The sequence below is a fragment of the Gopherus evgoodei genome, chromosome 19, assembly GCF_007399415.2.
Source record: "Gopherus evgoodei ecotype Sinaloan lineage chromosome 19, rGopEvg1_v1.p, whole genome shotgun sequence".
In the NCBI taxonomy this organism is placed as follows: Eukaryota; Metazoa; Chordata; order Testudines; family Testudinidae; genus Gopherus; species Gopherus evgoodei.
The window spans coordinates 15,781,507-15,804,963 of NC_044340.1; the positions used below are offsets into that span (position 1 = coordinate 15,781,507).

General features: G+C 58.7%; 3 protein-coding genes across 8 annotated transcripts in view; 2 read left to right on the forward strand and 1 right to left on the reverse strand.

Annotated features, from left to right (window-relative positions):
* The first annotated feature begins 325 nt into the window (after positions 1-325).
* Positions 326-13,125, forward strand: MFRP (membrane frizzled-related protein). The gene is made up of 13 exons (XM_030538656.1): positions 326-379; positions 1,458-1,572; positions 2,124-2,252; positions 2,708-2,845; positions 3,273-3,507; positions 6,483-6,613; positions 7,054-7,179; positions 7,828-7,904; positions 9,045-9,193; positions 9,818-9,948; positions 10,187-10,321; positions 10,649-10,776; positions 10,952-13,125. Exons 1-13 carry the CDS (start codon positions 326-328, stop codon positions 11,234-11,236), a joined length of 1,833 nt encoding a protein of 610 aa, XP_030394516.1. The 3' UTR covers positions 11,237-13,125.
* The window catches only part of RNF26 (ring finger protein 26), a 33,183-nt gene continuing 18,217 nt past the window's right edge, over positions 8,492-23,457 (reverse strand). Inside the window, exons 3-6 of one of the 6 annotated variants that reach the window (XR_003997191.1) lie at positions 16,986-17,093; positions 15,951-16,294; positions 10,150-10,269; positions 8,492-8,842 (exon numbers count right to left, since the gene is read on the reverse strand). The gene's annotated coding sequence lies outside the window, so the exon portion shown is untranslated. Of the gene's footprint in view, positions 8,843-10,149; positions 10,270-15,950; positions 16,332-16,985; positions 17,094-22,366; positions 22,452-23,457 lie in introns of those variants that run through there. The other 5 variants (XR_003997190.1, XR_003997187.1, XR_003997189.1 and 2 more) reach the window with 5 other exon arrangements.
* On the forward strand, positions 17,104-23,200 carry C1QTNF5 (C1q and TNF related 5). Its single transcript, XM_030538154.1, has 3 exons — positions 17,104-17,382; positions 20,997-21,226; positions 21,592-23,200. Exons 2-3 carry the CDS (start codon positions 21,004-21,006, stop codon positions 22,107-22,109), a joined length of 741 nt encoding a protein of 246 aa, XP_030394014.1. The 5' UTR covers positions 17,104-17,382; positions 20,997-21,003; the 3' UTR covers positions 22,110-23,200.

Sequence of the window (23,457 nt, forward strand, 5' to 3'; positions counted from 1 at the left end):
AAGTTTGGTACCAGCCAAAGCAACCAGCCTGGCCATTTACATTCCCCGCAGCAGGCAGATTGAGCTCACCCAGAGCTGAGTTTCCTTGGTTAGACTCCCAGCCCTCTGCCCAGTGCCCCAGGAGAGCTGTGTGGATGTTTCTGGTGAAGGATCAAACCCCAGTCACGGCCCTCGGAAGCAGCTTTGGACTGTAGCAGTGATTAGGAGCTGACATGCCGATGGCAGACGGGCCATGGGAGGGGGCCAGGGCCCACCAGATCCTGAGGGCAGGGAATGCACCAGGGGAGCAATTCTAGCCAGATCCTGCCAGGAATCACCCCCAGCGATGAAGGACTTCACTGAAATCACGCTGTGCCCCGACAGGCTGGAGCAGAGTAAGGTACGGGCGGTGGCAGGTGCCACTGGGGAGGGAGCTACATGGGATCTTGGCAGTCAACCCACCTGGCCCAGAGCTCCAGCTGCTGGTGCCACATCCTGCCCCGAGGCCAGACAATCACCTTCCAAGCCTGGACCCCTCAGTGCCATGTGCTTCCCCAGCTCACCCTCAATACCAGGCACCCTCAGCCCCCTCCCCCAGTGCCTAGAACTGACCCCGCATCATGGGATTCACTCACCATTGAGGCACCTGCATGGGGTCTCACTCCTTTCAGGTCTGATGCTCCCCCCTCTGACAGCTGCTCATGCTGCATCCCACCTGCTCTCCAGGGCTCCTGCTGCTTCCTCTGTGACTCAGGCCCTTGGCCAGGTCACTGTCCTGTCCTCCCTACCTGGATCCACTGTCCCAGTGCCCTTCTAGACAGTCCTGCTGCACCAAAGCCAGGCCCTGTCCCACTTTCCCAGCAGCAGGGAAGGGAGCCAGGCCTGCCCACTACCCCAGGCTCCAGCCTTGGAGCTCTACGCCCAGCAGCCACTGTCTGCTTGCTCCCAGGCCCCAGCACTATTGCACTGGACTCCTTCCTAGGCACTCCTCAGCCTTGATTTACTGCCCACACTCCCCTCTCCCAGAGCAACTGCATCACCAGCAGCCCCTTCTGCTCTCAGCTTCTTCCCTTTATACTCCCCCACTTGAAGATCATCTTCCACTCAGTTTTACTGAGCCCTGGCTCTGCTCCTGGGGCAGCCTATAGGTTAATTGACCTAATTTAACCTGCTTTGCCTTGTGTGGGGTGGACACCCCCTCACATCCCCCTCCCACCATACCTCCTGTGTCAGCTCCCCAGCACTGACCCCTCCTGCCACCTGTGCCTGTTCCCAGCACCACCAGCTGGCCCCCTTGCACACACCCCGGCAGGGCACTGACTCCCATTAATGAACAGACCAGCATGCCCCATGTTCCCTCCCCCACCCCAGCCACCACAAAGCACCCTTCATCTCCCTGCAGCCCCATACTTCACTTCTGACCCATGTGCCCCCCACCACCACACCAACCCCTTGGCCACCTGCTCTGTGTCTTGCAGACGGAGTTTTACAATCCCATCTTCGAGAGTGAGGGGGCTGGCTGTGCACCCCCTACCCCACACCAGACAGAGTGGGAGAACGGGACCAGCGCTGGATCCCCCAGGGATGGCCTCGGTACCAGCCCCCTGGGGGCCCTAGCACCAGTGGGCAGCCCCTGAGGAAAGCAGGGAGGAGAGGCAGGGGAGCCCCCTCTGCCTGGGGGTGATGGGCCCAGCAGACCCTCAGGTCCTCCCCAAGGGGGTCATGTGCAGAGTATTGACTGGCAGGCTGGGGCACCCTGTACTCTGTACCCCAAGGAGCTGGTCCTGTGCCCTCCAGCTGCCCTTTGCTCACCCTCTGGTGCTCGTGGGTTTACAGTGACCCACAGGTCCACCCAACACAGCACCCACTGGCTGCCAGGTACAGGATATAGGGTATTCCAAGACACTGGAGGGAGGGAAGCATTGCTCCCTTAGCTGCAGGGGTCCTGTGCTCATACCCAGAGCCATGTGTACCCCACTGGATCCCCTCACCAGTTCTTCCAGCCTTGGGAGTCCTGTCCCCCTGTTCTTGCACTGGCAGGGCTAGGTGCCCCACAGGCCTCTCCCCCAGGGTTCTGGGAAGGAGTCCCCACCCCAACCATGCTCACCAGTGACCCCCCGCTGTGCACACAGCTTGCCCCACAGGCCAGCAGCTCTGGAGCAGGGTGGGCAGGAAACACAGGCCCAACTGCACCTTCTCCTGGCTGTGCCTAGCACTGATGGGTTCCTTGCTCTTGCTGCTCCTCGCCTTGCTGCTGGGGATCATCATCTCCCGTGAGTACCTGGGGGGGGGGGGGGCAGATAGCAGCTGGGAATGGAGAGGGGGGAGGCAGCAAGACCCAGCTCCAGCCTTACACACCAGCAAAGCCCCAGGGTCTGGCAGTGAGTGGAGCTGGGAGCACACATGGGGGCTGGAGTAAGGGTTAGCTCCTGCTACCCCATCAAGACCCTGGCCCCACCTCCTCTGCCCTCCAGCTAGAATCACTGACAGCCTGAAATCCACTGAGGTTGGGGTGGTGAGACCCCCCCAGCCCCCAAATGCCTAGCTCCGATTCCCCCACCCCACGTGGATGGGTGGGTTGGAAAGATTGGGGTGCTAAGCAGAGGGGACAACTGCAGCCTGGGACTCCCCCCTAAGCATCTGATCCCTTCATGAGTGTCCCAGCTCCCTGTCCAGACACACCTATTCCACTACCTGATCATGCTCCTGGCTCTCCCTGTGGAAGCAGAGCTGCAGTCCTCACGCCCGGCTGGACCCTCCTCTGTGACTGCATCCACTCAGCACCACGACGCCACCATCACGGCACCCGCTAGTACAGCCGAGCCCATGGCCACCGTGCCACCCCCAGCCACTACACCGGAGCCCTGTGAGTACCTGGGGCCTAGCACAGAGCCTCTCCCCAGGCCAGGGGACCTACCCCCACCCTACTGAGTGCAGGAGGGCATCAGACTCCAAACCAAGACCCCATTGTATGGGGAGAGCACAGGGAGCCACATTCACAGCCTCCTCACCTCCCTGACTAGCCCCATGTTAATCCCAGTAAGGCAGAGCAGTGGGGAGAGCAGCTAAGAGCAGAAGGGATCCCCATCCTTGACCAGGGTAAGCATTGAGCCCCATGGCTGGGGGCACAGAGAGGAGCTCCCCACCCCACAGCTTCCCCCACTACTGGGCTGAGGGCATGAAGGGGGCCCCACCCCACAGCTTCCCCAACTCCTGGGTGATATGGAGAGACAACCCCTTCTTAACTCAGCCTACGTAACCATCCCTCTCCATGTTCTTGTCTCCCTGTGCAGCCTGTGGGGGGACCCTGCAGGGCCCCGAAGGCTCCCTCAGCTCCCCCAGGTACCCTGCCCCCTACCCACCCAACACCCTGTGCATCTGGCGCATCCAGGTGGAGGATGGGCTGGCCATCCAACTGAAGATTGAGTCACTCAGCCTGGAGGGCACCAGGTGGTGCCTCTTTGACCGAGTGGAGCTGTACGAGGAGCTGGGGGCAGCTAGCGGCTCCCCTTGGGGAGGAACATCCAGGTAGGGACCCACTGCCAGGCTGGGTGAATCACAGCCCCTCACTACCTCCACCCATCTATGCTCAGATCAGCCACCAGATCCTCAGCTTTTGGGCCACAGGGATGCCAATTGCAGAGGGCCCTGGATTCCCATCTGCCAGGGTGGGCAGCTTGCCAAAGCAAGCAGCAGCCTCTGCTCAGGCCAGGCCCTGGCCTGGCTGGGCCTGCAGAAGGTCCAGGGGAGGTGTGTTAGTAGAGCAGTAAGTAGGGGTGGGAGAAAAGAGACACTCGCCCATCACCCCCAGGGCTGCCTGGCACTCAAGCAGGGCTGCAGCAGGCTGTCTCCCTCCCCAACATCCTTTTGTCAGTTACAATTCTGTCTGGGGGAGGCAGGGAGCAGTCCCTTTTCTGTGGCTCATCCCCCCCAGACACCCTCTCTGGGTCATACAAACCAAGCCACTTCTTCCAGGGAGTCCCCAAAGAGACCAGTCACAGAAGTCTTCCAGCACCCACAGACTGCAGGGCTTCCCCCCTGGCTTCAGGGGCTTGGGCTCTGGGCTCCTGTGATGGAGTAGGGGCTGTCTGTGTGGGGAGTGGGACAGCAGGGGAGGACTTTAGGGGATGGATGATACCAGAGCCTGTAATCTGAGCTAGATAAGGGAGGGGAAGGGGACAAAGGAAGGGAGTGCAGGAGGGAAGCAGTTTGAGTTTGGGCTTGGGGCTGGATGGGCAGAATTCAGGGTATCCTAGCTAGGATCCAAGCACCCTGAAAGCCCAGAAGGATTCAATGGAGGGGTCCTGACTGTGCATGCAAGCCCTGCTGTAACCTGTGTTCCTGTTGTCCAATAAACCTTCTGTTTTACTGGCTGGCTAAGAGTCAGTGTGGGTCCCAGGAAGAGGGGTACAGGGCCAGACTCCCCCACACTCCATGACAGCTCCCCCAGTTGGATTCTCCCCTAAGGAGAAGGCTCCTGTGGGTGCCATCTTTTGGAGTTGGTGGGGGACCCCAGGCCCACCCTTTCCCCCAGGCTCCCATACAGGTCCCTATGGTGGGCAGCCAGGCTCTGCACCTTGGGGTGCTAAGTAGCCATACTCCAGGTCACTTCCTACCCACAGTCCCTCTCCCCAGAGGAAGCTAAAGAACCACAAAGTTTCTGACCTGCTCACTGGGTCTCTCCAGTCTCTGATTTGCAGCCTTAGTCAGGGCTGTACTGGTAGTATTTCCCCAGCTCCAGACTCTGCCCATACCCCTCTGTCTCCCTTTTATACCTTGCCTCCAGCTGGGCAGGCTTTGCAGGTGCCTCCACCTAGGCCCAGAGCTTAACCCCTTCTTATCCAGTGCAGACTTTGTACATGCCATCACAGGATCTCAGTGCAGGAGGCTGTGGGTCAGGACTGAGGGCACTGACAGAGCTGGGGGACCCAGGGTGTCCCAGGGCTGGTATGGCAGGGGGCCGTGGGTCTATGGGTCAGGACTGAGGGGTACTGGCAGAGCTGGGGGGCAGCACAGGGTGTCCCAGGGGTAGTATGGCAGAGGGCTGTGAATCAGGACTGGGGGCACTGACAGAGCTGGGGGACACAGGGTGCCCCAGGGGCGGTATGCAGGGGGTCGTGGGTCAGGATTGAGGAGCACTGGCAGAGGTGGGTAGGAGGCTGGGAGAGACAAGGTGTCCCATGGGTGGTATGGTGGAGGGTTCTGGGTCAGGACTGAGGGGCACTGGCAGAGCTGGGGGGGCAGCACAGGGTGTCCCAGGGGTGGTATGGCAGAGGGCTGTGAATCAGGACTGGGGGCACTGACAGAGCTAGGGGACACAGGGTGCCGTGGGTCAGGATTGAGGAGCACTGGCAGAGGTGGGTAGGAGGCTGGGGGAGACAAGGTGTCCCATGGGTGGTATGGTGGAGGGTTCTGGGTCAGGACTGAGGGGCACTGGCAGAGCTGGGGGGGCAGCACAGGGTGTCCCAGGGGTGGTATGGCAGAGGGCTGTGAATCAGGACTTGGGGCACTGACAGAGCTGGGGGACACAGGGTGCCCCAGGGGTGGTATGGCAGAGGGCTGTGAATCAGGACTTGGGGCACTGACAGAGCTGGGGGACACAGGGTGCCCCAGGGGTGGTATGGCAGAGGGCCGTGGGTCAGGATTGAGGAGCACTGGCAGAGGTGGGTAGGAGGCTGGGAGAGACAAGGTGTCCCATGGGTGGTATGGTGGAGGGTTCTGGGTCAGGACTGAGGGGCACTGGCAGAGCTGGGGGGGCAGCACAGCGTGTCCCAGGGGTGGTATGGCAGAGGGCTGTGAATCAGGACTGGGGGCACTGACAGAGCTGGGGGGCAGCACAGGGTGTCCCAGGGGTGGTATGGCAGAGGGCTGTGAATCAGGACTTGGGGCACTGACAGAGCTGGGGGACACAGGGTGCCGTGGGTCAGGATTGAGGAGCACTGGCAGAGGTGGGTAGGAGGCTGGGGGAGACAAGGTGTCCCATGGGTGGTATGGTGGAGGGTTCTGGGTCAGGACTGAGGGGCACTGGCAGAGCTGGGGGGGCAGCACAGGGTGTCCCAGGGGTGGTATGGCAGAGGGCTGTGAATCAGGACTGGGGGCACTGACAGAGCTGGGGGACACAGGGTGCCCCAGGGGTGGTATGCAGGGGGCCGTGGGTCAGAATTGAGGAGCACTGGCAGAGCTGTGAGAGAGAAACTTGTCCACCCTTCCTGCCTCCAGCCATGAGTCTGAAAGTGACCCCTGCCCTGGGCCTGCGGGTCCCTCCCCCTAGAGCAGCGCAGCAGGAACAGAAGGGAGGGAGCCCAATAGGGCTATTCTGTGCTCTGCCGCTGCCCCGAGGGCACCCTGGCAGATCCAGCCTCCCCACCACCATGGGATCCAGGCCGCCCAGCCACATGGGCCCAAGGGAGTAATGGGCAGGTGCCTGCTTCTGCTCCCTGCCCCACTTGCCAGGGTCTCTGGGGCAAGGGGCACCGGTTGCACCCACTTGCTGCTCTCTGCAGGTTTTGTGGGGACGTGGCGCCCCCGACAATCAACACCAACTCCAACCGGTTGCGCGTCACCTTCGTCTCGGACAACAGCGTGGGTGCTCTGGGGTTCACCGCCCACTACCGTGCCATCCTGCCCAGCGACAGTGAGTGCAGCCCCACACAACCACCCCACCCCCTGGGGCTTTACCCTCCCAGGGCAGCAAGGGCCCTCTGATGCAGGACCACCTCGAGCTCTGGGCACCTATCGGAGCTTCCAAGGGCAGCTCACCGAGTCTCTTACTCGGCTTGCACAAAATGGGGTGCAGATGGGCACAGGGTTTGGGGTGCTTGCCCTGGCCTGGGAAGGGGTCCCACTTTGGAGAGGGCCTCCCACCTTGGGGGTGGGGGCAGGAGGGGGGTCTGTTACACAGCTGATCAGGGCAGTCCCTTCTGGCCTTCAGAACTGTGAACCCACAGGAGATGGGGCACTGGCCCTGGGCAGGGAGCTGCTGACAAAGGGGCATTGCCAGGTTTATAGGCCCTCACCCAGCCATGGGCTCCTGCTTTTAGCAGCCACGTCTCTTCATCTGTCTGTCTGTCCTAGAGAGCTGTGCCTGGGACGAGTTTTTCTGCGACCAGGGGCTCTGCATCCACCTGGGCCTTGTCTGTGACGGCTTCCATGACTGCACAGACAAGAGCGATGAAGCCAACTGCAGCTCGAGACACAAAGGTACAGGCAGCCGGGTGGCCTCTGGCACGGCTCGGCAACGCAGGGGCTGGGCCATGGGGGGCCAGGCCTGGGCCAGCAGGGCAGTGTGAAGGGCAGCAGCAGAGCTGGATGGGGCCCTGTACTGGAGTTGCAATGGAGTGTTGGGGGTCGGGACTGAGGGACATTGGCAGAGCTGGCAGGCAGGACAGATTTACAGGGCACCGGTGAAGTGTGGGAGCCCAGGCCTGGGACAGCAGGGGGATGGTGCCTGTAACAGTTGAGGGGCATTAGCAGAAGTGGATGGGGTCCAGGACTGGAAAAACAGGGGATGCTGTGGGTCAAGACTGAGGGGCATGGGCAGAGCCATGGGAGGAAAAGTCCATGTGTTGGGGGCTGAGTGGAGTGGGGGGAGCTTTAACAGACTGTGTGGGGCCAGAGCAAATCCCTCAGCTGGGACAGGCTGAAATGTTCTTGCCTGGGTGCTGCAGGGTGCAGGGAGCCCTGGGAAGCCAGGACTGAATCAGACAGCAGTGGGAGGGGGGGCTGGGCCAGGCCGGGGGGGAATGGGGAGAGCCCATGGATCACAGGACTGGAGGCAGAACAACCAGCATGCACCAGTCACAGCTGGGGAAGAGCAGAGATCCAGCCCCATGGTGTCTCTCATTCCAGAATGTGGTGGGTCGCTGACCAACTTGGAGGGGCAGTTCTCCACCCCAAGCCACCCCCAGCCGTACCCGCATCAGCAGGTGAGGGAGGAGCCAGGGGCTGGAGGCAGCAGGAGTGCTAAGCAATGGAGGCTACAGGGAGGAGTGTCATGTGGCCCAGCTGGCACAAGAGGACAAGGGCCAACCTCCGCCATGCAGCTGTTGGCACCACAAAGGAGAACCAGGGCTATGGAGGGCAGGGGAGGTGGAGTGGTTCAGATTGGCCTGTGCTGTCCAAGCCCCAGAGGGATGCCCCCCTCCCCATTGTGTCCAGAAACACCAGGGAGAGACAGAAATGCCCCAGTCTGGGCCACCCTGGCAGCTCCCCCATCCAGAGGTGGGCAGAGGTTTAATGCCCAGCGTCACAGATCAGGTCCGGTGCTTTTGTGTGGCTCTGGAACGGTCCCTGGGAGGAGCCCTCCAGTGTGCCAGCCCGCTTAAGGTCACACTCTTTCGCTAGGGCGAGCCACTTGGCTTCCCCGCCTTCAGGGACTGAACCTCAGAGCCTTCAGCATCCCTGCTTCCCACCATGAGTTCCCTGCAGCAAGTCCGCCTGGGGGAGGCGTGTGCACCCAAAGGGATCCATGCATTCCCTCCCCTTCCTTAAACTGCAGTGACTCAGCCAGAACTGTAACAGCAACAGGATTTATTAGATGTCTGGAACACAGCGTAGAGAGCCCTTGGTTAACACAGGGAACAGAAAGTTACAGCACACAGCATCCGCATCCGGCCCAGAGCCCTCTGACCCCTTTTTAATCCCAGTCCAGGAAGGTCTCCGCCACTTCCTGCAGCCCCCCACTTAGCAACCCCACCCGGCCCCTCCTCCGTCCTTTGTCCTTGTTCCCCTGCTGGCATCCATGGTCGTTAGTTGCTAGGTGCCCAATGTCCATCCAGTTGGAGTGGCTGTTGTCTTCTGGGACTCTCCATGGGCCCGGGGCCCCAGGCAGCGAGGTGTCAGACATATCCAGATCTTGGGGTCTCTGCAAAGAGGAAACAACCTTTTCCCACCACCTATTTAACCATACACCACATAGGGGAAACTGAGGCACACACACGCTTCATACAAAATATCATGAAATAATTCCCACACCATCCCACCCAGTCTGTGCTTGGCTGGCAGTTCCCCATCCAGACACTGACAGGGGTATCTGGCACAGGCTCACTGGCATCGGTCTCTTCCAGTTGTGTCTCTGGCAGATCGCCGTGCCCGTGGGCCATGTGATCGATCTGCAATTCCACAACTTCAGCCTGGAGTGGCAGGAGGACTGCACCTTCGACTTTGTGGAGGTGCACGACAGTGCAGGCACAGATGCCTCCAGCCTCTTGGGCAGGTACAGGCACCTGCAGCTCAACAGTCTGCCGCTGGGTGCAGGAGATTGAGGGAATGGCCGGGAGGTGGGGGGCAGAACTCCCTGAGCAGGGCTGCCTTGCAGAGCCACCTGGCACCTCTCTCCTACCCAACTGAATGCCCCCCTCCCCAGCACTGGAGAGACCCAGGTCCTGCCCCTCCCAGACCCAGCACTAACTGCCTCTCGTCAGCCATACATCTCCAGGCGCTCTACGAAGCAGGTCGGTCTTACCCTCTCCATTTCACACAACAGGGAAGTGACTTGCCCAAGGCAGGCTGGTGGCACAGCTGGGAAAGGGCACCCAGGACTCCTAAGTGCCAGTCCAGCGCTCTATCCACTAGGCAGCAATGCCCTCCCAAGGTGCTAGCCATTATTCTGCACACAGCAAGAAGATGGGCTGCACAGGGACAGGGCAAAGGTCTCCAGAGGCATTTGGCATGGCCACAACTTCCCACACACCATCCATCCCCCTCCCCATCTCTGCTCCTCTCTTCTTTTCCCTCTGTCTCACTCGCCCCTTTTTCTCCACCTCGCTCCTCCCCCTGCCCCGTCTCTCTTCCCCACTCCTCAGCCCCCTCGCTCCCATCACATTTCCTCTCTCAGCAGGTTCTGTGGCTCCCAGCTGCCGCCCATCCTGACCTCCTCACGACACGTCATGACTGTCCTGTTCATGGCAGATGAGGGCGTGGCGGAGGACGGGTTTTTTGCCACCTACCGTGCCCGGAACGCCACGGAAAGTAGGTCCCTGGGTGTGAAACACACCTGCTGCCATGGTTATATTGTAGTTACACTGGAGTGGGCACCCCTTCCCATTATAATTACAGTCGCTGACTGCTCGTGTGTCCCGGCTGGCTCTGCAAGTGCAGGGTCACCATGGTGACTATAGTTACGCGGCAGCCCATTGCATATAGGCCCCATTGCCGTACTCAGCCAAGTACCTGCTCATTCCGACATCTTTCTCGTTCATCCGCCAAGAAACGTGCAGCCCCTCGGAGTTCTCCTGCAGCAACGGGGAGTGCCAGGCGCGGGAGTTGGTGTGTGACGGCTGGCACGACTGCCTGGATGAGAGCGATGAATTCAACTGCACGAATGTCTCACCCCCCTCCTTTGGTGAGTGAAACCCCTAGCTCAACTCAGCTCCTGCAATGACCAGCACTTGGCTTATGGGGTGGGGGAACCTTATCCGCCTGTTTCCCTCAGGCAGTTCAGGTCATAAGTGGAATGAGTTTGGTAGGTCTCAGTCGTGCACTCAGGGAACATCTGTCCATACACACTGATGTGACCGCCAACTCTGAGGCACCTGCCGGGCTGGGATCCAGATTTTGGAGCCCATGGGCCCTGCAAGCATTTTTTGCAAGTCCTAGCCAGTGCATCCCTCCAGCTCAGATACAGCGGCCACCTGTATCACCTGCCCTCCTCCTGCCCTTCCCCCTGCAGAGTCCTCCTGCCAGCAGATCCAAGTGGAGATGTGCTTGGGCCTCAGCTACAACACCACCTCCTTCCCCAACATCTGGCTGACCATCCCAGACCAGCAGGGAGCGGCCACCATGCTCCAAGACTACAAGGTGAGCCCAGCACAGGAGACCGTGGGGGAGACTGCTCTGCCCAGCCGGGGATTTGTCAGCTGGGTGGGAAGGAAACCCAGTGGGAAGCAAGCAGGCTGGGTGGAGAATTTGCTTTGGGTGGAAGGAGGGGGCATAGGGTATCCAGGGGAAATGCACCCACAAATGGGAAAGCCAGCCCCCCAAACATCGGTGCCCCAGGCCTTGTAGTGCTCACTGCCTCCCTGTCTCCCCACAGGTCCTGATGGAGCTCCCCTGCTACCAGCACCTGCACCTGCTGATATGCAGCCTCTTCGTGCCCAAGTGCACGCCGGACGGGGGCGTCCTGCAGCCCTGCCGCTCCGTGTGCCTGACGGCGGAGCAGCGCTGCCAGCAGGCCCTCAGCCTCCTCAGCATCCTCTGGCCCATCAACTGCAATGTCCTCCCCGACTCCAACGACCCTGTGGAGTGCTTCAAGCCGTGAGGGGGCAGTGGGGCCCAATAAGCAGAGGGTGGGGCTGGCTCTCCCCCCAGCCAGGCCAGAGACATAACCTGTCTGACTTTGGGGCGAGTGCGGACTCGAATCCTTCTCAGACCTATGCCCTCCACTTCCTATGCATTTCCCTTCAGGGACCTGAGGATACAGGAAGAGCCTGTGGGGCCCAGGAGCCCCAAATAAAGGTGCTGGAGAAGAAACCACCCACCCTGAGACTGGGAGATTGCTGCCCCATAACAGTCCCCTAAGGGAGCCGCCAGGGCTGGCCCTAAGGGCCTGGAATGCGAGTGACTGGCTGTGGGGGCCCCACACTGCATAGCCACAGCACTTCAGCGACACCTGGTCCCATCTCCCCAGTCCTGCAGTGGGGCTAAAGGGTCAGCGGGCTCGTGCCTTCTTCTCACCCACCACATCCTCCGATACCCTGTCCAAGCAGAGGGGGAGGTGACTCTCTACTCCCCCCACCCCAGTCTACTTCCTGCAGCAAGGTGACAGCTCCCTCCCAGCTGACCCAAGAATGGTACCTGCCATCTCCGACATAAGGAGCCCAGGGGGTGGCCCTCTTTGTCCTAATGTCCCCAGTCCCAGCAGAGCACACACCTGGGCCTGGCTGAGCGGCCGTTGCCCGTCGCCCGCCTCGTGCTCGGCACACGGCAAGGCCCAGTGCTGTGCTAATACACAGGCTGCCCAAGGGGAGAAGGCTGCTTTTGGACTAGGCATGGGACTGAGGAGGGCTGAGTTCAGTTCTCAGTTCTGCAACAGACTCCCTACATGACTGGGGGAAGAGAAAAAATAAATCCTTCTGTGACTCAGTTTCCCCATCTGTAAAATGGAGACAATACAACCAGGGGGTGGTGAGGATAAAAGCATAGCTACCTGGGGCCCTGTTGTGATGGGAGGGGTATGGAAGTAGGGAGATGAATGACAAAAAACACCTCAAGAAATGGCACCTACCCCAACATCACACTTCATTCCACAGACCTTCCGGTGCCCACGCCTGTAATTTGACATCTCATCTGGGCAGCGGGGCTGGAGATCAGCTTCCCCAGTGCCACGGCAGCTTAAGGCATAGCACCCGCTGGCATGCTTCAGGTCCTTGGCCCCGTTCTAGCATCAGGCTGTCTTTCCACCTTACTCAAATGCCGCTTGTGCCCAGGGTGAAGAGTTAATGATCTCACCATACAGACACGTGGGCTAAGGCAAGGCCTGGTGCACTGGGCTCCACTTGACTTGGCTGGCAGCTCCTGGGGATGCCTGCACCTGGTGTGCTGGCCAGAGCAGCAGCGCAGGCTCCAAGGCCCTTGGCATGACTCTGTGTGTCTAATAAACAGCTGCAGCATTTTGCAACTACAACCTTTGAAATAATAATTTGGTCTCACCCCCACCCGGGGGGTCAGGTCAATATTACCCTAATGTCAGCGCTGGGGAAACTGAGGCACAGAGAGGGGTAATTATTTGCCTGCAGGTCAGGGGCAAGGCCAGGATCAGAACCCAGGAAGCCCATGTCTGAATCCCCAGCTCTAAGCACTGGAAGGGGTCACTGGGAACTGAGACCTAAGGGGTTCCTGGACAAGGAGCTGGGGAGTGAGAGCAGGAGCCCTCGTCTTTCTGAAGCAGACATGGCTCATAGCTAGGGCCCTACCAAATTCACGATCCATTTTGGTCAATTTCCCAGGCATAGGATAAATTTCATGATTTTTTCAGCTATTTAAAACTGAAATTTCATGGTAATTGTAATTGTAGGGCTCTGACTCTTACAGGAATTGCGGAGCGGGGGGGAAATCACAAGGTTATTGGAGCGGGGGGTTGCGGTGCTACTACCCTTACTTCTGCGCTGCTGTTGGAAGCAGCACTGCCTTCAGAGCTGGGCGGAGAGAGAGCAGCGGCTGCTGGCCGGGAGCCAAGTGCTGAAGGCAGAGCCGCTGTCAGCAGCAGCACAGAAATAAGGATGGCATGGTAGGGTGTTGCGAACCTTACCTCTGCGCTGCAGCTGGCAGGGCACTACCTTCAGAGCTGGGTGCCCAGCCAACAGCTGCCGCTCTCCGGCCGCCCAGCTCTGAAGGCAGTGCAGAAGTAAGGGTGACAACACCGTGCAACCCCCAATTTGAGAAATGCTGGTCTCCACCCTGAAATCTGTATGGTACAGGGTAAAAGCACGTGAAAGCCCAGATTTCACGGTCTGTGATGTACTTTTCATGGCTGTGAATTTGGTAGGGCTCATAGCAGGGCTGGGATGGAGGTGGGCGGGGTTGTTTGGGAGGACCAAAACCCAAGGAGAAGATCTAGGCTCCTTTGTTATCTGAACCCCTCCCATTTCAGGGGCGTGGGGGGGAAGAGGTTCTTGGCTCTGCATTGGTCTGAGCTCATCTCACCCAGAGCAGCGCAGGGGTTCTCCCCCAGGTGTAAATACTGAACCCCTCCCCAAGCTGGAGAGGGTGGGAGGAACTGGGGAGAGGGTGGAAGAGATTCCACTCCTGAGGAAGGGGAAGGTGGATTCGGCTTTGGAGCAGGGGAAGGGCCATAGCTGGAGCTGCCGGTTGGGTTAGGAATCCTGGCCTGACTCCTGACCACTCCACTAAGGCTGGCTGTGCCTTAAAGCCACAAACAAGCTTCTCCTGACCAAAGACAACATCCTGTTTTCTCATCCACTGGGAGGATCCACAGGCCAGTGTGGCTGGCTGAACACCACCCCTGTGATCCAGAACGCTGGCACTGCCACCTACCTCACCTGGGACCTCTGCTGGGAAGGGCACAGAGGGACTCTCTCAGCATAGGCTCAGAGCAGGGCTTCTGTTCACTAGTGTACAGCTCCTGGGAACTCCTGACGCTGAGACGTGACTGCACCCTTCCCCCTGCTAGTGCACAGCTCCCAGGAACCCCTGGCACCGAGACATGACCATGTTCCCACACACACACACTACAGCACAACACCCAGGAATGCTTGGCACCTAGATGTGACCGCATCCCATCCCCCCCAGCAACCCCTGGCACCAAGACGTGACTGCATTTCCCCCCTTGACTAGTGCACAGCTCCCAGGAACCCCTGGCACTAAAATATGACTGCGTCCACCGATCACCCCATCAGTGCACAGCTCCCAGGAACCCCTGGCACTGAGATGTGACTGCATCCCATCCCCCCCACAGCTACAGCGCAACCCCCAAGAACCCCTGGCACCAAGATGTGACCGCGTCCCCCCTGCTAGTGCACAGCTTCCAGGAACCCCTGGCACTGAAACGTGACCATGTCCCCTTCGCTAGAGCACCGCTCCCAGGAACCCCTGGCACTGAGACATGACTGCATCCCCCCCACCCCCCCACCCCTGCTAGTGCACAGCTCCTTGGAACCCCTGACACTGAGACATGACCATGTCCCCTTTGCTAGTGCACATCTCCCAGGAACCCCCGGCACTGAGACGTGATAGCTACATTACAGCTCACTACCTCCTGCTGCCTTTGCACACTGCAACAACACCATGTTGCCAAGTCTCCTGAAGAAAGGAAAGCAACCCTGCCTTTCCAAAAAAGCCCAGGCTGTTTCAGAGGGAGGACAGTGGGGGCTGTTTATACAAATTCCAATGTCTGTAGTTCTAGTTTTGTTGCATACAAGTTACACATGAAAACTATTAAAATAACACATGTGTGCGTACTTCCATTATTTAAAAGGGTCATTCTCGCTCTTTCCACCCTCCATGGTCTCTGTTGCCTCAGTGGTACATTCCTGTGTTGAACCACTGGAGCACAGCCTGGTGTGGGACAAAAAATTGGAGCATAGGATGTGTCAAGGGGCGGGCCCCAAAGTTCATGAATTTGGGTGTGTTTTCTTAATTGAATGGGAGTGGGGACAGGAGGATTCTCAAATTCTAAGGAAGTGCATCACCCTGAGGCTGCTCAATCACCAACACCACTCCTACAACCATGTTTAAACTAGAACGTTGTGTTGAAGTCACCTTTGCAAAAAAGCCCAAGTAAGCAACCTCCAAAGGGAACAAGCCCCAAACCTCTGCAATCCACAACTCGCAAAATATTTAAGCCGCTTTTTGTAAAAAAAACAAGCCCAGAGTAAAACCTGCTGCACATGTCAACAGGAGGCAGAGAGAGAATTCTTCACTGGATTTCCTTTGGGGGCAGTGGAGGAGTTGTTACTGCTGTCAGGAAATCAGGCAGATGGACTGTGTTTTCTCTACCTGTAGGGTCTGCCTCTAGCTTTTTTGAGAGTGACCCATTCAGTTCTTAGCCTCTGGTACAACTGTCAAAAGGAGGCAGTGTGACCAAGCAGTTAGAGCAGGACTCAGGACTTCAGGGGTCTACTCCCAGCTTTGCTGCAGACTGTCTGCACAAGTCACGTGACTGTCCCCTACCTCAGTTTCCCCATCTGTAAAATAAGGATGCTGAGGAGGATTGGGAGGACCATGTATGGCTGAAAACACTAGACCAGGATAGATTATCGCCATTGTTAATTTCTGCCAGTGGTGAGCTGGGCTTTTCGGTGATGGGGACACCTCTCCCATGGGAAGCTCCACAAACTCATTGGGCACACAGGTCTTTGCCTGGCTATCAGCCCTCTGGCTGGCTGCTTCTCCAGGGAATTCTCCTTGGCCGGAGAACCTCTCCTCCCATCCCCATGCCAGGCAGAGCTGGGGCGAGAGCCCCTTGGGCTTCACTCAGAGCTGAAATGAGTTAAATAAGAGTTTCAAAGGCTCACCTCCGGCACTGTGTCCCATGCTCCAGCGACGAGGAAGAGAGCTCCCCTCACACCCGTACTGGCTGCCCCGGTCATTTCCTCTATTGCGTTTCTGTATCCGCCAGCAAGCTGGCCATGGCCTGTTCCCTGGGATTGCAGGCACTCATGGATCAGCTGCACCCAGTCCTGCTGACAAAGCCCCAGCTCCCAGAACTCAGCATACTCTGGAGCTGAGGAGCCCCAGGCCATGAGTAGGGGGGAGCAAGGGGGCTTTACAGCCAGCCTCCCGGCAGAAAACTCCAGCCTGTGGAGGCGATCCGGGACCTTGCTGTGCTCTTCGCAATGCTGCTGTCCATTCGGCTCACCTGCTGTCCCAGGAGAAACCTGCAGTGACCTGGGGAGCTGAAAGAGAGAAATGTGAGCCCAGGCCAAGTCAAAGGTCTCACATGGTTGGCTGGTGTTTCACATTAGTAGGGGAGAGTGTTTGTGTGTTGTGCCAGCGAGGGTGTGACACCTCCCCCGTGTGTGTTGTGCACCCCACGTTTGTGTGTTGTGCTGATGGATGTGTGGCCCCTGTGCTCAGCGTTAGTGAGTCTGTGTGTGCGGTCCATGGCTTTAGAGGTGTGTCCATGCCACGTGGGCTTTGCTGCGCGTGTGATGTGGACAGTAGCAATCAGCACACTGAGCGCATGCCGTCCATGGGTGTGTGGTTTAGTTCGTGTCTCATGATGCCCCTAAGCAGGACTGAATTGCAGGATTCCTCATGCTCTTTGCTCTTCACTCCCACCTGCCACACCTGCAGCCTCTCCTCCTGCAAGACCTTCCACAAAACACCCGCCTGGCCCAAACACCCCTGTGCTCCCCTTCAGGAGGCCAGTTTTCGGCTTGCCTCGCATTCCCCATCCTTCCCCAGCCCTGTCACTGGGCTCCACTCCATCCAGGGAAATCACCACAAAAATGAGCTAGCCCATCTCTGGCATAGCAGCACGCCCCACAGCACGAAGACTGGCCTGGTGCTTCCAGAATGGGGGAGCTGACACATTCATGGCTACTTACCTAATCTAGATGAGGATGTAAGCCACCTCCTTCACCCTCCTCTGTCCTTCCCTGTTCTGCCATTCCCCTCGCTCCTTTTCTTTCTCTGCCTCTTTCCCTTGGCGGCTCCTGTAGGGTGATGTGTTAAGTCAAGGGGTTTTTCGAGTCAGGTCTGTGGTTCTCTCTCCCGCCCTCCTCCCACTGGTTGCAGCATTTCCGACATTGGGATATTTTTCCCCTCCTCTTGTAGCTCTTGGCTCTGAAAGTCACTGATTTCCTTTGGAGTTTGGGAGGAGAGACACAAGGAGGGGAAGGGGGGGAGCAGAGAGACAGCCTTTCCTCGGAACTGAAGTGGTCAGGAAGAGCTCACAGGACAAGGGGACGCAAAGCAGGCGCAGCAGGAGAGCCGGGATACACAGTAAGTAAAGCTAACCAGCTCCAGCTGCTCCTAACAAAGTTGACGGTGTAGCTATGAGGCCAGACGGGCCATGGGATTTCCCTTAGCAACTCGGCCAGGCCCGGGAGCTCGGCTCGGTCCCAGCTCCAGTCATGACACATTCCAGCGCCAGGCTCTGTTTTTCTTCTTTTCCTTTTATTTGTGGCCTGCGGGAGTCCGGAAGGAGAGAGACCTGCTCCCCTTCCACTCCCCAATGGATCCCTGCTTATCCGGGCGCTCTGAGCCAGGCTGGGGAGAGGCCTGCGTGGGGCAATGCAGGGAAGGCCAAGGCTGAAGTGAGTTGGATAGCAGCCCTGCTTGGGAGAGTGGGGGGAAATACGAGCCATGCAGGCAGGGGAAGGGCTGGGTTCTGGCCCCACTGGGAAGGCGGTAATGCTGCACAAGCTGGGAGGGTGTCCCCACATTCCACAGCCTCGGGAGGCGGGGAGAGGTGCTACCCTGCCTCTGGGTGCAGTGCTGCAGCCCCTGGGTAACTTGCCATGGAGCTAGGAAGGGTCCACAGGTGCCAACTTTCACATGGTAAATAAGCACGCTGACTTTCACAATAAGCCAAAAATCAAGCCAATCCCATTTCAAAACAAGGCCAAACCAAGCCAATCCCTAAGAACCCCAACACTCTATGTGACTAGATCCCCCTGACATGCAGTGTGGGACTGCGATGGGCCTGCCGTGCACCCCGACTCTCTCCCCCGCTTGCCCCTGCTTGCCGGGAGCCCATTGAAAAAAAAAAAGCTACAAGCTAAACAATCTGCAAGCCAAAAACTAGCCAACAAGCAACTCAGAAGCCAATTCAGCCAAAAACAAGCCTAATTTCTGCAGTTTTTTTCTACGGGTTTGGCATATCTGGAAGGGTCCTGACCTCGTGCCCCGTGTGAAGGGAGAGTTCGGAGTGTGGGAGTCACCGTCAGCACAGCAGGAGCCCACTTGGGGAATGAGCACAGAGTGCGGGGCAAAGGGACCCCTACTAGTTCTCAACCAGGAGTCCAGGGCCATGAGCAGGTTTCAGGGGGCTGCCAAGCAGGGTCAGGGTTAGACTCACTGGAGCCTCGCTGCGCAGTGCTGGAACCCCGGCGCCCTGAGCGCTGACACCTGGGGCTGGAGTTGAAGCCTGAGCAACTTAGCTTTGCGGGGCCCCCTGTGGCATGGAGCTCCGGGCCACTGCCCTGCTTGCTACCCCCTAATGCTGGCCCGGGCTTTGTATGCAGAAAACCAGTTGTGGCGGCACAGCTGGGCGGAGGAGTTTTTATAGCATGTGGGGGTGGGGGGCTCAGAACGAAAAAGGTTGAGAACCCCTGGCCTAGAGGGCAGGAAAATAGAGACAGGTTCCTTGACCACAGCCCACCACCACCCACACACCCCACGCTCACAGTCCACCGCCACCCACACACCCCACAGCCCACCACCACCCACACACCCCACGCTCACAGTCCACCGCCACCCACACACCCCATGCTCACAACCCACAACCACCCACACACCCCACACTCACAGCCACCCCCACACTCACAACCCACAACCACCCACACACCCAGCACTCACCACCACCACACACCCCACGCTCACAGCCCACAACCATCCACACACCCCACGCTCACAACCACCCACACACCCCACGCTCACAATCCACAACCACCCACACACCCCACGCTCACAACCACCCACACACCCCACGCTCACAACCCACAACCACCCACACACCCCACGCTCACCACCACCCACATACCCAACGCTCACCACCACCACACACCCCACAGTCACAACCCACAACGACCCACACACCCCATGCTCACAACCACCCACACACCCCACGCTCACAGCCTACCACCGCCCACACACCCCATCCTCACAACCACCCACACACACACCCCATGATCACAACCCACAACCACCCCCCACAACCCAGGACACACAGCTCACACCCACCCACACACCCCACAACCCAGGACACAGCCCACAACCACCCATACACCCCACAACCCATGACACTCACAGCCCACAAGCCCCCACACATCCCACTGCTCACAACCTATGACACCCACAGCCCACAACCACCCAGACACCCCGCAGCTCACAACCACCCACACACCCCATGCTTACAACCCAGGTCACACAGCCCACAACCACCCACACACCCCACAGCTCACAACCCAGGACACACAGCCCACAACCATCACCCACCCTCAGCTCACAACTCATGACACCTACAGCCCACAACCACCCACACAGCCCACAATCCAGGACCCACAGCCCACAACCACCCACACACCCCACAGCTCACAACCCATGGCACAGAAAGCCCACAACCACCCACACACCCCACGTTCACAACCCAGGGGACACACAGCCGAAAACAATCCACGCTCACAACCCATGACACAGCCCACAACTACCCATACACCCCACAACCCATGACACCCACAGCCCACAAGCCCCCACACACCCCACTGCTCACAACCCATGACATCCACAGCCCACAACCACCCACACACCCCATGCTTACAACCCAGGTCACACAGCCCACAACCACCCACACACCCCACAGCTCACAACCCAGGACACACAGCCCACAACCACTCACCCACCCACAGCTCACAACTCATGACACCTACAGCCCACAATCCAGGACCCACAGCCCACAACCACCCACACACCCCACAGCTCACAACCCATGACACAGAAAGCCCACAACCACCCACATACCCCATGCTCACTACCCAGGGGACACACAGCCCAAAACAATCCACACACCCCATGCTCACAACCCATGACACAGCCCACAACTACCCATACACCCCACACACCCAGCCAACAACCACTCATACACCCCACACACACAACCACCCCCACAGCCCACAACCCATGACACACACAGCCCACAACCACCCACACACCCCACACTCACAACCCATGACACACACAGCCCACAATCACCCCTACATCCCATGCTCACAATCCATGAGACACACAGCCCACAATCACCCCTACATCCCATGCTCACAATCCATGAGACACACAGCCCACAATCCCCCACAGTCCACAACCACCCCCACAGCCCATGACACACACAGCCCACAACCACCCACACACCCCACAGCTCACAACCAATAACACACAGAGCTCAGAACCACCCATTGCTCACAACCCATGATGCCCTCCATACAGCTCACAGCCCACAACTCACCGCATACACACCTCTCAATTCAGCTCACAACCAACCATGCACATACCCACCGCATAGCTCACAGCACACAATTCACACACACACATCTGGCCCATCTAGCCCATTGTCCTCCCTCCTGTCGTGCCATGGTCTCAAATACTCTGGTGAGGGGCAGATTGGACTGGACTGACCGGGCTCGTGGCCTACCCAGGCCAGTATCCCATAGCTCCTACCCTTCTGGGCTGGACCGCTGGTCCATCAAGTCCAGTGTCCAGCGTCTCTGGTACCCAACCTCAGTCGGAGCGTCACTGTAGCGTGAGGGGAACGTACAGCCCACACACCCTAATCACAGCTGTGAAACCAGGGCCTCCACCTCGCAGCATGCTAGAGACATAACGGTTCACTCTCCTCCCAGCCCCTCCATGGCAGCTGAGATGAAGCAGCAACTCTTCCTCTTCCTCGGGCTGATCGCCAGTTCCATCCAGATCGAGGACAACAAGATCCCGAGCCTGTGCTCTGGGCAGCCCGGAATCCCAGGCACACCCGGCATCCATGGAAGCCAGGGTCTTCCAGGCAGAGATGGACGTGACGGCCGGGACGGAGCAGCCGGGATACAGGGAGAGAAGGGAGAGATCGGGCAACCTGGTAAGGAGACCTCCCTGCTGGAGAATGCACCAGGAACTGGAACCCAGCTCCCAGTGAGGGAGGAGTCAACGGCAAACCCATGGCTACTGCACTGGGCCAGTTGGGTTAACCAGCCAGCCAGATAGATTCAAAAGGTCTCCGTGTTCTGCCTTCAAGGGGAAATAAATTAGATACCATGTGAGGTGGGGAGTAGGTCCTATCTGCTCTGTTTGGGATCCATGACATGCAGCCAGGGGCACAGATCCCATGGGGATGGGTGTATGACGAATTAGATCCAGAGATGGATGGGCTGGCTGGTTATTAGTGGCTCCAGTGCACTGGGCATCTCTCCTGCACCCTTTGATGTTCTCTCTCCTCCCCCTCAGGAGTCCCAGGTCCCCGCGGGGACAGCGGCAGCCCCGGCATGAACGGTCTGAACGGGGAGAAGGGGGCGCAAGGGGAGTGCGCGGTGGCTCCCCGCTCAGCCTTCACCGCCAAGCGCTCGGAGTCGCGCAGCCCGCCCCTGGCGGACCAGCCCATCCGCTTTGACGTTGTGCTGATCAACGAGCAGGGCCACTATGACGCGGACACGGGCAAGTTCACCTGCGAGATCCCCGGCGTCTACTACTTCGCCGTCCACGCCACGGTGTACCGCAGCAGCCTGCAGTTTGACATCATGAAGAACGGCCATTCAGTGGCCTCCTTCTTCCAGTTCTACGGCAACTGGCCCAAGCCCACCTCGCTGTCGGGCGGCGCCCTGGTGCGCCTGGAGCCTGAGGACGAAGTGTGGGTTCAAGTCGGTGTGGGCGACTACATCGGCTTCTACTCCAGCATCAAGACGGACAGCACCTTCACCGGCTTCCTGGTGTACACCTACTGGCAGAACTCAGCCGTCTTCGCCTGAGACCCCAGCTGCCGGGGGCAGGGGGAGCGACTGAGGAGTGCCGTCCCCTCAGCGCACAGCCCAAACCCCGTCACGTCCCCTGGGGAGGGACCCCCAAGAGGCATCCGGGTCCAGTGGCCTAAGCACGGTCCTGGGAGCCAGGACTCCTGGGTTCTTCGCCATTGACGCTTCCCACTACCACGTACAGTGGGGATAATGATGCTTCCCTACCCCAGAGTGGGACTCTGTGAGGAGTCATTAATTAGTACTGCATAAGAGCTAAGTATTCTTATTATCACTGGTGCATGAAGTCTGGGAGGTCTCAGCCCAGCTGGTCTCCTGGCTCCTTGGGGCACTCGCTGTCTGTGCAATGGAGACGAAAGAACGTGGTTATTGTACGTTACTTCCCATAGCCATTTAGGATTGATGCATATTCCCTGAAGTGCAAGTGCTGCATCCCAGCGAGACTGGGTAGTGCCCATGGCACAACCCCCCAGGTGTCTGTAGGGCTCACTCACCCCCTATCTCAGCAGAGAAGCCAAGGGCTGGGTGGGCCATGGGGATAGAACTCCTGGGATGTTGCTGGGGCTGTGCTAGGGAAGCCTGCCACGGTGCCCTCCCTGCTCTGAGCATAAACAGGGCTCTTCGGGGGCTTCCAATGCACAGCCCAGACCCCCCACTGCTGTAAATCACACAGCTCCTCTATGGAGCGTCACGGCTGTACGCCAGCTGAGGATCTGGCCAGATCTTCTTCCCACTTACTCCCACGGTAATACAGCAAAATCCCATCGAACCCAATGTGGGGGCTCCAGGCGGACCCAGTTACAAAGGACTGGACCCTGCCCCCACTGTGTGCTGCCATTTGACAAGCAGACACCACATGTGGCCTGACTCCAGTACCTGCTGGACCTGCTCCGAGCACACCCTGCATAGGGCCGCGGCTGGGACGTGGAGCAGGAGCTTGGTTGACAGGCGGTGGCTTTGCCAGCTCAGCCACCCAACCTCATCTGTGTTAGGTGCAGAGACCACTCTGCTTTCATGCCACCCGGATGTCGCTCTCCCAGTGTATATGACCTCCCCGTGAACCCTCAATAAACGGGCTCTTAACTATTCGTCAGCCTGTTAGCATGTCTGCTCCGGAACACGTCAGGGCATGATCATACATTTGGGTTCTTGTACATCCAAAGCTTGTTAGCATGTTGTATGCCTGTCGGGGCATGTTTGTGTGCATCATCTGTGTGCTCACCAGGGCATAGCTGTATTATCAGCCCACAAATGCAAGTCTGAGTGTTGTGTTTTCTCTTGTATGCGTGACTAGGTGCGTTAGGATCTTTTCTTGCATGTATGTCAGTGCATGTTAGCCTGCATT